The following is a 13,649-nucleotide window of genomic DNA, read 5'->3' as shown; positions in this document are numbered from 1 at the left end:
AACCATTAATGCGAGCGCAAATCGCGAGCTAAAATTTTTGATAAACTGTCATGTAAAGGGGATTTTAAGTAGTTTTTTGCATAATCAATATTGAAACATACATAACTCGCCAATCGAAATGCCAGCGTGCAGCGCTAGCTGATACGTCTTGACAATCAGACCTGAAAAGGGATATTTTGAAAACTTTATGGAATACACGAAAATAATAGGTACCTGATAAATCAAAATTTGCGAGTGCGCAGCGCAAGCAGCAAATGTTAATAAAATTATTTAAACCATTAAACTGACATTTTTACAGAGCACTTTTTAAAAATCAATTTGTAAATCACACAAAATAATGAAAGTTCGATTTCCGAGGTGAAATATGTTTTGTATATTGACGTACAAACTTGATATTTGAGCTCCATATTGAACAAGATATGTAAATCACCTAACAGGCAATGCGAGCGCGAAGCGCGAGCGAAAATTTTATATAGGGGCACGAAAGATTATTTTTATTTTCCAAGTCTTCCCCTCATCTTATTTTATGCACTCGTCGTCCTTCTCTTCTTTTCCTCCTCTCTTTTCCATCCTTTTTCCTTCCTTCTTTTTTTCTTTTTTTTCTTTTTTTGCTCCGCCAATAGGGGGGGGGGGGTGGGCCCTCGGCCCCTCTAGATCCGCCTATGGGGACAAGGGCGGGAAAATTTGACAAGCAAAAAAAAGGTTATCATCCCAAAAGTACGGTCATCTCGTCCCAACTCGTCCCAAAATACATGTTTTATTTCGATTTAGAATGATGCATTTCTTACCATCATAAAAGACAAAAAATAGTAGGGGGGACATTTGATATTGTGTCCCCCCTACTATTTAGAGTAGGGGGGACACGTCCCCCCTGTCCCCCCTTGGATTTCCGCCCATGGTCACAAGTCACATTAAGCTATCCATCGCTAGACCACATTCAGACCGGAGTTCAAAATACAGGTCTGCACGTGAAGGATTATCTGAGACTTAGAGGGCGACAGATAGAAAAGAGGGAGAAGTGGGTAAAGGAGGGGGGGGGGGGGGCAACAAACACATTCACAGTTGACAGATGATAGAGGGTGCGAGGTATTAATAGAACTTATGAAAGCTAAGATAAGACAGAGAAACAAACTAATAAAGGAAATACCTTTTCAAAACCCAGGGGGAATTATGCTATAGCTGGAATGTAGGCCTATATTGGGGAAATCTGGTATCATTGGAAAAGCTGAAAAATTATGAAACGCCAAATTTATGGAAATTATATCATTACCGTATTATTAACCCAACTGTAATTTCTACAGTGATTTACAATATACTGCCTTGTTATTTAGCGTTGAACAATAAACTTCCATTATGAATTAATTTCATTTTTTTTTATTTCATATAATTTTCTCGAAATAAATTCAAAATTAATCAATGCCAATAAATCGTGTAGCAATGAAAGCGATTTGATATAATGCTTGCCCATATACATACATACACTCTAAAAAATATTGGGTAAAAATACTCCATGAAGGTAATTATGTGTCCAGCCAACATTGGGCATTTGTATGTATCCAGTGTGATGAAAATTTTGCCCATTCTAAAGTAATTGCTGCTTACTTTTAACCTTACCGGACAATATGCTTCCCGCATTGGGTAAATACTGCCCCAAATTGGTTGGACACACAATTACCCTCGTGCTGGTTAAATTTTTACCCAATATTTTTTACCGTGTACTAATCTGAATGTTTAAATTTTGTGATAGATTTTTCTTTCATGCGAACTAAATTTCAGGCAATTTCAATATGTAATGAAAATGAAAATAGATCATCATTATATACACCAAGTTATTCCCAAGGTGTGTTTGTGCAATTAATAAGAGATTTCGGACTTCTTTACTCTTTAGCGTTTGAGAGAGGCTCATAGAGATTGCACGTGCATTCCGAAGTGGATACAGCTGAAGACAGTAATTCATATAATTAAATGGTATATCATCCATACAATCATAATGTCTGCACCAAGAATGGGAAATGGTGGAATCATTTCGTAAAAATGGTGGCAAGTGTACATTTTCAAATAAATTCAAAATTAAGGTAATACTTCGTTTCATGGAGTATCCCTACAAGTCTGCTGTGCAAACCCTTCATTCGAGTTAAGGGTCTGAATGTGCAGCCTACTAATGCCTTGTGTACTGAATGCCCTCTCGCCCAGCAAGTTGTGTATGTGCTAGTCTTTGCGTGGGGACACACTTGCTGATCAAAGCTTCAATCAGGGTCTGTGCCTGCAGACTATATCCCTACTGGAAAGAACACAGTGTCCCGCAGTGTGTTCACAGTGTGGAACACAATTTGCAATCACCATCACACTGTTAAAGTTGAACATTTCAACAGTGTGAATCACATGTTCACATAGTCGACCCTGTGAACACTCTGTGACAGTCACACTGTCGAGGTGTCCACAGTGTGAAAATGTGAGTATCTGAACAATATGAATAATATTTTCACATAGTACACTATGTGAACCTCTAGCGTACCTACGGGGGGGGGGGGCAGAGTGCCCCCCCCCCCTGACGAGTCAGAACCCATGTAAGGGACATATCCCTGCCCCCCCCCTGACGAGTCTTGAAGACCTTTTTTTTTTTTTTTTTTTTTGCTTGTCTAATTTTTTGGCGGACGAATTTGCCCCCCCCTGTGGAAATTACTAGGTACGCCACTGAAGCAGGGATAATTTAATGAATGGAATGAAATATTAAATCTTTAATATGAAACAATTCATAAAAAAATGAATTGGAACTCACTCTCATCGTCTTTTTGTTATTTCTATTTTTCTTCTTCTTCTTTTTTCTTCTCCTTCTTCTCCTTCTTCTTCTCCTTCTTCTTCTTCTTCTTCTTCTCCTTCTTCTTCTTCTTCTACTTCTTCTTCTACTTCTTCTTCTACTTCTTCTTCTCCTTCTTCTTCTTCTTCTTCTTCTTCTTCTTCTTCTTCTTCTTCTTCTTCTTCTTCTTCTTCTTCTTCTTCTTCTTCCTGTCCCTTGTTCCCCTAGCTTATTGGAAATATTGGTGGTGATTTTTTACTTGATTGCTAAGAAAGCATGAATGCTTGTAAGCAAGCAACCAGAGGACCGACGGCTTAAGGTCCTCTCCGAAGGACCTGGTACTGAGGATTAATGCCTTACCAAAGGGCACTAGCGCACCAAGTGAGAATCGAACCCGGGTCACCGGAATACGAGTCCCCCGCTCTACCGACTGAGCTATCGCGCCTCCCTCCATACCCCCTTTAAACAAAAATCACTTTCCATGCCCATTTTTTAAATCAACAGTCATCCTTCTCTGTGATTAAAGATTCAGCTTAAGTCAAAGAAAACACTCATGTTTAAGGGATTGATCAACAGACACTTTTGTGACGTAATGTGTAGTAGTCATGGTTGTTCTTGGGTCAATATAACGGCTTAATCCGGAGTGAAAAGTTCGGATGTTGAATAGTAATGACTATCAGCTCTCCCATAAAAGCATCATAATGATTTGGAGCGTATATCAGAGATTGATTTTCCGTGATGGGAATAATTCTACTTAGGTGGATAACTTCGCTACCCAGCTGCAAAATGCTTTAATCGATGTTGTGTGTAAAATTTGAGGTAAGTCAATTACATCATCTCATTCCTTTTCAGTTTTGAAGACATTTGTTTGGAGTTTTTGACCAAATCTGAACATGCTGAATAAGACACACTTTGGAATAATTGCCAGAGAAAAGGAAGCTGGGTACATAGGTGTTGTCCCCCCCCCCCCTGTGCTTCAGATGAATCACATTTGCTGAAAACAATCGCTAACAACAATTTAACACATTTCACTCAAATGATTTGATTGATCTGATAAAAAGATTTCATATTCTTTATAAAATGCATTTGATTATTCACAGATTCCGATATTTCTCCGTTTACAATCTTCATCTTTATAGATTTCCCGTAAATGGATTATATATACAAAACAAAAATAACAGTTTACGATCTGTTACTAGGCAAAAACACGACTTCTTTAAAAGACTGGAAATGAATAGATTAAGATTTGAAAATTGAAATTGTTTTATGTGTCAGAAATTCAATGATTATGGTATTTTTGGTTTGACGAACCTGTCACTAATGGCACCGAAAAAAATAAACATAGCATAGGTGGTTAGTTTTGTAACTATACTTTATGAAAACCTTGTATATTAGAAATAAATGGAAATACATTTGACATATACTGAATTTGCAGAATGTGGCAAAAATTTGATAACATGTTAATTCTTTGTTTATGTAATCTTTAACTTTGCAGTGAAAATATAATAAATCTAAATCATGAGTGTTTGAAATTCTCATGCTCATTTTGATATTCAATTGTTCCAGATCTTACCCGAACAATCATGAAAGTTACCACAGAGATCAAACACAACAGCAAAGGCCAACATTTTACAGGCTGGGTTGGAAAGAAGGAAAGTGACGTCATGGAAATCTTCACTAGTTGCTGGCACAGGTGAATGAAATACGTGAATTACTTGAATATTATTATTGTTCATTTTTTTGTTTATGCTATGTTCGTATTAAATGTTGTTTCCACATCATATAAATTAATTCAATGTTCTAATTTTCATATAGGAAAATCAGAAATTATGGATGAAAACACTAAAAACATTGAATTATCATTTTGTTTAGCCGAGTAGAATCATCTGCTATTTAGAAGTCATCATTGCATAGGAGATTAATACCACTTTATGAAATAAGTAAGGGTCTTAATAATAGTTTGTTTATTATTAAAGAATTAAATCATATCAATCCAAATAATTTTTCCTTAGAAATTTAATTTTCAGGTTGTTTAAATTTCAGGTTCACTTGATAGATAACAACATTCGGGCTGCTTTTTCGGCGATATAAATGTATTTCTTTATTTTGTCTTTTGTATAGCTATGCTGAATTCCTTGTTCGATGTCCGTCCATCGTACTCCTTGTCATTCTCCTGTTCGTCATTACCACGGGGGTCATTGGATTTTGTCTCGGCCCTATGCTTTCATTCGAAGATCCTACGCAGGTACAGGCCATAAATATAAACATTTAAAGATAAATAAAAAATTTCATTAACTGGCACTCACCGATCAAGAATATGGAGGGTGATGAAGTTCGACCTTATCTCTTTATTTTAGACGTTACAAAAGCATGATTTACGATTTGCACCCATAATGAGTCACATTACTTGTAAGTAGTAGTACCGTTAATGTGTATTATATTCTTCTTGAATTATGAAGGATAAAGATTGGAGTATATGGTTATTCGTATGAAAGTAACCTGTTATGGTTATGACGTACAACGGAGGTGGTGCTGCTAAATGATGATGATGGTAATGGTGATGATCATGATGATAATGATAAGGATGTTTATGATGATGGTGATGGAGGTGGTGGTGATAATGATGATAATAATGACTTCTATGCATTGGGTATCCTTTGACATGGGTATGATAATGATGTATTTAGATTGTCGGTTAGCTGGTGTTTGTAAGTCTTGCTAATAATGATTCGTTGTAAAGTTATACCAATTTTTTTTTACACATTTAAAGGGATTTCAAGCTCGTGGAACAGTTATCAGTGGGCGTGTCCGGGCATTTCGACGGCTGACAGAAGAAACGCAGTTATTCTTTCCAAACCCGATGAACGACAATTCTAACATCAGTCGACGCAGTATTTCAGAGACGCCAAGAAGCCGTATAGAAAGAGATTTACACAACGAAACAGCAGTCTGCAGTACCCAGCGTGAGTAGACATTATAAACCTCGCTCTGTTTTACATTTCCAAATCACAATCATCAACTTTCATCTTTTTTAGAAAGCATATCAAGTAGACAGTTTATAATGGTAAACATACATCAAATGCATCATAGTGCCAAACAGTATAGTAGTGTTACGTTGCCAGGAATTATAGACGGAAACATCGGAAAAGGGGAACTTGTGAGGAAACATATCACTGAATTGCTTTCAGTGCAGTCTAATGTTGATTTCCCCCTTTCTGCTTGAAATTTCCAATTAAATGCATTTAAAGACATTAAGGTGTCAAGTAAATGATTCTTTATCTTGTCCTCTCAAGAGAATCCTCAAAGAATCTAACTGCGAACTATATGCTGTGTAACCATCCGAAAACGGTTCGTGAAAGAACCTTTATGATTCTACATGGAACCATAAATGGAAGAGGAATATTTTCATAAGATTCTTCAAAGAACTATCTACGGTATATAAAAAACGTATACTATCAGGTAAGGTTATAGTTATATCCTACATTATGAATAAGATAGTCTTGGTATTAATTTTCTCTATACAGTTTCTGATCGTCTTCGAATGGTGTATCGATCCTATGGCTCAACGAATATGTTCACGGCTGACGTCATGAAAGCTGTGTGTGAACATGACGCCACCAACTTTCGTAATCAGGATATCTTCAACCAATCGTGTGGAGTTTACACTTCATCGGGAGACTGTTGTCCTACATGGTCATTGGGGCACCTTGTAGCCGTCATCGTGGGAAAGGATTCCTGCGATGAGATCGAAGATATTGACGTGGAAACCACGAAGACACTTTTGCAAGGTTGCGTCGCGTACTACACAGCTGGATGCCTGGATGTCGGCGCCACTTGCCAGAATGTTCCAAGCAACTGTACAGATCTAGGAAGCGTGTATACGATATTTCATTATTTAACACCAAGTGGCTTTGTAGACGATGTGATGAATAGCAGGCACGAGTTAGAAGTGACTCTCGTCCTGTCTCCTCTGTGGTGGGACAGTCAGGAGACACTGACCTTCTATGAAGCACACATGCGGACATCATCACTCAGAGGAAACTTCCTTGAGATTATAGCAATAGGTTCAGGGATTAAGTTGGACGTATTCAACAAGGCTGCTATTGCTGATTCGTTATTCATCGCCATCGGTTGCGTCTGTGTGATTTTTATTATATGGATTTACGTCGGTTCTTTCTTTATTACTATTATGACGTTTATCAGTATAATTATGTCAATGGTCGTAGCATTTTTCCTGTATCACATTGTATACAGAGTGCCATTTTTCCCATTCATCAACGTCATAACCGCTGTTCTCATCATCGGGGTCGGTGCTGATGACTGCTTTGTCTACGTTGACATCTGGAAAGCCACAAAGAAGAAACTTCATCTAGGAGGTAGCCGTGAAGACATGATACCAATTGTCATTGACACGTTGAAACATGCAGTGACCACCATGTTCGTCACCAGTCTCACAACGTCATCCGCCCTGTTTGCGGGAGTCGTCAGCACAATCACTGCACTGAGATGCTTCTCGGTTTTTGCCGGAAGTGCAATCCTGGTCAACTTTGTGATGACCATGACCTGGATACCTGCTGCCGTTATGATTCACGAGAATTACTTCCTGCGGGAAGATAGCAACAATAAGACAAAGACCAATGCTTTGTTCTATTCAGTGAAATGGTTTTACAATGTTGTTGCCGAGATTGGCAGAGAGGTCTTTGAACTTTATTTACCTTTTGTGATTAACAAGTGTCGGTTTCTTTGGATAATCATTTTCAGTGGCCTTGGTATAGGGGGATTTTGTGTTGTTTTTGTCGCGCCTTCTCTGCGGCTTCCATCTCAGTCTGAAATACAAGTATACAAAATCAGTAACATTTTTGAGCAATACGATCAAATTTATAAAGGATTGTTTCGTTTCGAAGGCGATTCATCCACTTTGATGCCTGCAATCATTGTTTGGGGTGTAGAACCTGTTGACAATGGCAACCATTGGGATGTTGATGGAGAAGGAACTACCGTTTTGGATGAATCGTTTGATCCAACGTCATCAGAAGCACAACAATGGTTGTATGATCTCTGCATAGACTTCAAAAATTCAAGTTTTCACGACACCAGCGCGGAGGCAGAAGACGAATTCTGTTTCATTGATGCTTTTCGAACCTTTATGGAAGATGATACTTGCATACACCCTTTGACAGGCGAGGACCTGAATCATTGTTGCAATCATACTTCATTTCCATATTCAAGTGATCTGTTTAGCCAATGTGCAATTACTTTCACCGATATACGATGTCAACTCTACGGTTGTGAGTCCAATTCACCGGGTTTGCGTTTCAATTCTGATCAAGATATCGTTGCAATGTACATTTACTCTAAGACAAACATCGAAGAATCAGAGGGGTTCACCACAATGAGTCAGTTCTGGGAAGACTTAAATGGCTGGGCCGAAGATCGAATGAGCTCGGCTCCATCAGGTCTGGAAAGAGGATGGTTTATAAGTGTGTCCAACCGGCAGATGTCTTTCTTTGATCTGCAACAAGGTCTCGCTTCAGGGGCCACTCTGTCAGTTGGTGTTTCCCTCGGGGTTGCTGCAGGTGTGCTTCTTCTATCTATACGGAACATCTTGGTGACTTTGTATGCTATCTACTCAATTTCGTGTGCTGTCTTTGTTGTCATTGCGTCTGTCGTTCTCTTGGGATGGGAACTAAACATAGTTGAGTCAATTGTCCTTTCCTTAGCTGTTGGCCTGTCGGTTGATTTTACAATCCATTTAGGCGTTGCCTATCGTCAATCAACTGCATTTGACCGGAAATCACGATCAATGCACGCCCTTCGTTCCCTCAGTGCTGCCATTACTCTAGCTGCCTTCAGTACCTTCATAGCAGGTGCGTGTATGCTACCTGCCACAGTTCTTAGTTATGTGCAGCTAGGGACTTTTCTTACACTTGTCATGGCAATCAGTTGGGTTTACGGAATATTCCTCTTCATATCTCTTTGCCGAACGATAGGCCCAGAAGGTATGTTTGCCCAATTATCACGATCGTGTTGTCGACGAAACCCTCGTGTAGCCCCAGAACAGAAGGACTGTGTAATTGAGCACATTTCAGTTAAGCCTCCTAAAAACGAAGGTGTAAGCCTGGGTACAAAGGAACCAGTCACTTGAGGCAGACAATAAAAGTCAAAACTTGCAATTATTCTTTTTTCTGGAACTAGCCATACACATATACCTTTATGATCCGAGGGCACGAGTCATCCACTAATTCGATTACACTCGACTCGGCAGATCTTCCCTAAATGCCGAAATTGATAAACGTTGAATGACTGATGCTAATCTGCTTGTCTAGTGAACCTTGGGGGTGAATATGGTGAAATTACAAGCTCTAGATATCCTATCGGTGAAATTTCACCATTCTAATGGATTTGGTAGCTTAACTTTTCTCTTTTTAAATGCTTTCACTTGCGAGTTTTCGCACCGGGACGCAAAACGCTTTCAAGAACTTAGAAAATGACGTGAAAATGCCCGTCAAATCACAATAAACAGCCGGGAGGCCTTTGTCTACAATTGGTGAACTGTTTCGTTCTAAGTTATGGAGCTGAAGAAAAATATGGCGTATGTTTACAGTCCAGAACAAAACTGCACTTTGGGTTCACACATTTTCGACAAAGACTTGGTTGCTCTTTCCTTATTTCGACAATACATTTTCTATGTCCTTGAAAGCGTTCTGCGTCCAGGTGCGAAAACTCCTTATTGTTGAGTGACCAACTCGTCTCTCTGGTGATGCTGATTGTGAAACTTTTTTTCTTACCACAAGGGAAACGCGCCTTGTATTGTATTATATTAGTACTACACAGAGATAGTCGAGGAATTGAAAAAAAGTTAGAAACATGTGGTTATTTGTAGCCTAAAAAGCAAAGAGCTTAATTTCATTTAGTGTTGTTGATGCAATAGGGTTGATAAATATCTTGTTATAAATCTATTTCTTACATATAGGGAGTTGAAATTGATACTGTTTGTTTTCTAAATGAATATACATATATATATATATATATGTGGCATCTACGTCGTAAATTATATACATATACACACACACACACACACATTAGGGTTTTTTGGCATTATAGCGAGTAGTACTGTTAATTTACGACGTAGATGCCCATATTGGAACAATTAAAATTATCTGCATAGTCGATTAATAGTTGAAATTGGGTTCAGTTTTCAGATCACTTTCAGATACCATCATGTATAGCTTGAGGTCGCCCAATATTTCCTTCTTCAAAAAGATACGGCTTTATATTAGGGTTCCGACAAAGTATCTACTTCATGCAGGGGGGGGGGGGGAAGTACAAATTAGAGTCGGTATATCTATTCCATTTGTTTGTGTGGTTTTTTGTTGTTGTTAAGTTAGGGGCAGTTCAATGGCACAGGGTGCAGAATTTGATCAATTTCGTTCAACACATTTTTTTACAAGTTAATAAAAAAAAAAGGGGGGGGGGGCTATCACAATGAGAAATATCATAACTCCCATAAAATAATGACAAAAGAGGTTGCTAGCTATAAAAAAAAAAAGTATATAAATATGCACACTGTCAAGAGGCCAAAATAGTCGGGACACAAAATAGGTCACTTCTCATGACATGTTATAGTAAAGGTGTATAATTCTGGTTACTGGTATTATATCATTATCAATTACGGAAATAAAATGTCGCTGGGGCATTATGGGAGATTGAGTTACTTCGTTGCTGTGTTTTTAGCTTTTAAAGCATTGTTTTTAAATCATAGACACTTTTCATATTTGTTCGAGATAATTATTTTTTCTTAAACAAGAAAACAAGACGATTTTTACTTTTTTCTTTAATACATTCCATTTTTAAAATTGTTTATTCAATAAAGATCGTCACGCTATTCATTATATTGAAATACAATATTGTATAATAAGTGTTATTATCTCTAAACATAATAATTTCTCTGTAATAATTTACTACAATGAATGTGCATTGCGATTACTGTAATCATTATAATAATTGAATAATTTTATTTATTTTAATAACTATGAAGATGATTTATACTATAATAATCATTAATGATTGCATTAGCTTATTATTTTTATTATCATTATAAAAAAAAGATAAAATATAAGATGTAAACAACAAAAATAAATGTCACAAACAACAAATTAAAACGACTTGTGTTTTTAATGAAGATAATTTTGTAGTGTGGACATCTGTAAAGGTGAGTGTTCACACTGTGTGCACATATAAGGATGCGATTCACACTGCTAAAATGTTCTAATTTGTTAGTGCACAGATAATAATGTGAACATCTCTACAATGTGAGTGTTCACAATGTGTGCACATATTCACACTGCCGCTATAATACTCTTATTTATTAGTGTGAAGATAATTTCTCACATGTGGACATCTCTACAATGTGAGTGTTCACACTGTGTGCACTTAATTAGGAAGTGATTCACACTGCTAAAATGCTCTAATTAATCAGTGTGAAGATGATTACACACATGTGGACACCTCGACATTATGGACATTCAGAGTGATTTCAAATTGTTAACTGCAATTGAAAATGTGATCCACTCTGTTAAAATGTTCAACTTTGACGGTGTGGATATAATTTCACAGTGTGTGCCACTCTGTGAACACACTGTGGGCCAATTTTTTTTCCAGTAGGGAAGTACAGGGGCTCGTTTTCATAAAGATTTGCAACTGTTGTAAGTTTTTTGTAACTTATTCATTGTGCAAAATGTACCACATTAACCCGCATGGTAACAGGGCCCATCTACCAATTAAGGTTACCATGGTAGTTATAATAATGGCAAAGTTACTATTATTGTAACTCTTTATGAAACGGACCCCAGTTCTATGATGATACACTCTTAAAACAGTCGGGCAAAAAAAGCCCAACTTTTCACCAACCCTGGACAACATACTGTCCACAGAATTATTGGTTAAAATCTGCCCTAATTGGGTAATAAAAACTAATAATTGGGTAATAAATTTGCTCAACTGGATAATAATTGCCCAGGATATATTACCAACATAATACATTTCCCAACACAGTGGACAGTATGTTGCCCAACATTGTAAGTGTGTATGACTAAAGTTGTAAGAGTGAATTGTGATGAGTTGATAAAGAAGCATAAAGTCAATTCAAGGGTTAATTTAATTCCCCCAAGAGTCATAATTTGATAAAAAGGGAAAAATTATACAAGGATGCTGCTGAAAATATTATCGAAATAAGATGGAATATAAGGAAATTACAGCCTTTTAAACTCTCGCTTATTTTTTTTGAGCACACAGTTATACGCACAGATATGTACAGTATAATGAGTGAATTGATGATGTCACAGTGGGAACTCCATGTCCGGAATAATCAAACCTTGTTTCGCATTGTAATGAAAAAAATACTAAAAAAGATTTTTCATACAAAAAATAGAAAAGAAATAGTGAGTGGAAGGTCGTCTGTCCCGGCCCCTAATTGTGCATACTCACCAGAACCTGCATTTAACTGTTCTTTGGAACAATGAAAAAAAAAAGAAAATCAAAATTCATAACTTCAAGTTTCCGTCCAGTTTTGAAGTTTTTTTTTCACGTTTTGCTATAGTTTGATTTTTCTTAATTTGTTCAAATCAGCTCTTTGCTAGGGTGGACTTGCCTTTTAAAGAGATGAAGAATAGAAAATGCAGTTTTTACTGTAAATTTAATGATTGTGGTATTAGAGCGGAATCTCATCTTTAATTTGAGACCAACAGCTTAGCAAATCATTCACGCATGGCAGGTAAATTAGGTTGTTTGTAATCAAATAATCCAGCATATGGAATCCAACAGTTTACTTGATCCATTCCAGTCAGCATACAGGCCCAAACACAGTGTAGAATCCGCTCTTGTTAAAGTAAAAAATGATATTTGTTTGCACTTAATTCTAACAAAGTTGTACTGATGGTCCTTTTGGGCCTATCTGCTGCTTTTGATACTATAGATCATGATACTTTTTTATCACGCTTGTCCAGTAGAATTGGAGTTAGATCTGTTGCTTTGACCTGGTTTAAGTCATATCTAAGTGGTTGGTCCTCTCAAGTTGAAATATCGGGTGAATTATCTAAACCCCAAATTTCTAACTTTGGACTACCACAAGGCTCGGTTATTGGTCCTGTAGGTTATTCAGTATATACACTTCCGGTGGGTGACATAGCAAGACATCATGCTATTAGTTATCATCTCTACGCAGATGATACTCAGTTATACATATCTTTTGACCCTAAAACTGCAGGAGACCTCGAAAATGCCCTTGATAAATTAAAGAGATGCATAGTTGACATCAAACAGTGGATGACTGTAAACAAATTAAAGCTGAATGACACAAAAACTGAATTTTTCATAGCTACCTCCCCACACAATTTGAAGAAATTGCCTGATATTCAACTTGAAATTGGTGATCTTCGTATTAATCCTTCAGAAAAAATTAAGAACCTAGGAGTATATTTTGATAAACATATGACTATGAATGATCATATTTCCACTGTTTGTTGTACTGTCACATATCATTTGAGGAACATAACTAGAATTCGTAGGTTTATCGATCAATCAACTGCTAACCATGCCATACGCTCCCTTATCCTTTCTCGTCTTGATTTATGTAATGGCCTTCTTTCTTCAATACCAGTAACTCACATCAATCGTCTCCAGCACCTCCAAAATTGGGCGGCCCGTCTTATTTTTGAAGTCCGCCGTGACACACCTCCTGAACCCCTTTTAAATAATTTACACTGGCTCCCTATTAGACAACGTATTAATTTTAAGTTACTTCTCTTTGTATACAAATCTCTCTATAACCTAGGCCCAAAATACTTGTCTAATT

The 13,649-nt window shown here is 37.2% G+C and overlaps 1 protein-coding gene across 1 annotated transcript; it reads left to right on the top strand.

Annotated features, from left to right (window-relative positions):
- Positions 1–4,924: 4,924 nt before the first annotated feature.
- Positions 4,925–10,250, top strand: LOC129256378 (protein dispatched homolog 1-like). Its single transcript, XM_054894601.2, has 3 exons — positions 4,925–5,042; positions 5,568–5,760; positions 6,322–10,250. The coding sequence occupies exons 1-3, from the start codon at positions 5,016–5,018 to the stop codon at positions 8,940–8,942; spliced, it is 2,841 nt and encodes a 946-aa protein (XP_054750576.2). The 5' UTR covers positions 4,925–5,015; the 3' UTR covers positions 8,943–10,250.
- Positions 10,251–13,649: the final 3,399 nt, after the last annotated feature.

This window comes from Lytechinus pictus, chromosome 3 (genome assembly GCF_037042905.1).
Source record: "Lytechinus pictus isolate F3 Inbred chromosome 3, Lp3.0, whole genome shotgun sequence".
Lineage (NCBI taxonomy): Eukaryota > Metazoa > Echinodermata > Echinoidea > Temnopleuroida > Toxopneustidae > Lytechinus > Lytechinus pictus.
Note: the sequence above shows the minus strand (reverse complement) of the source record. Positions and strands in the feature narration are given on the sequence as shown.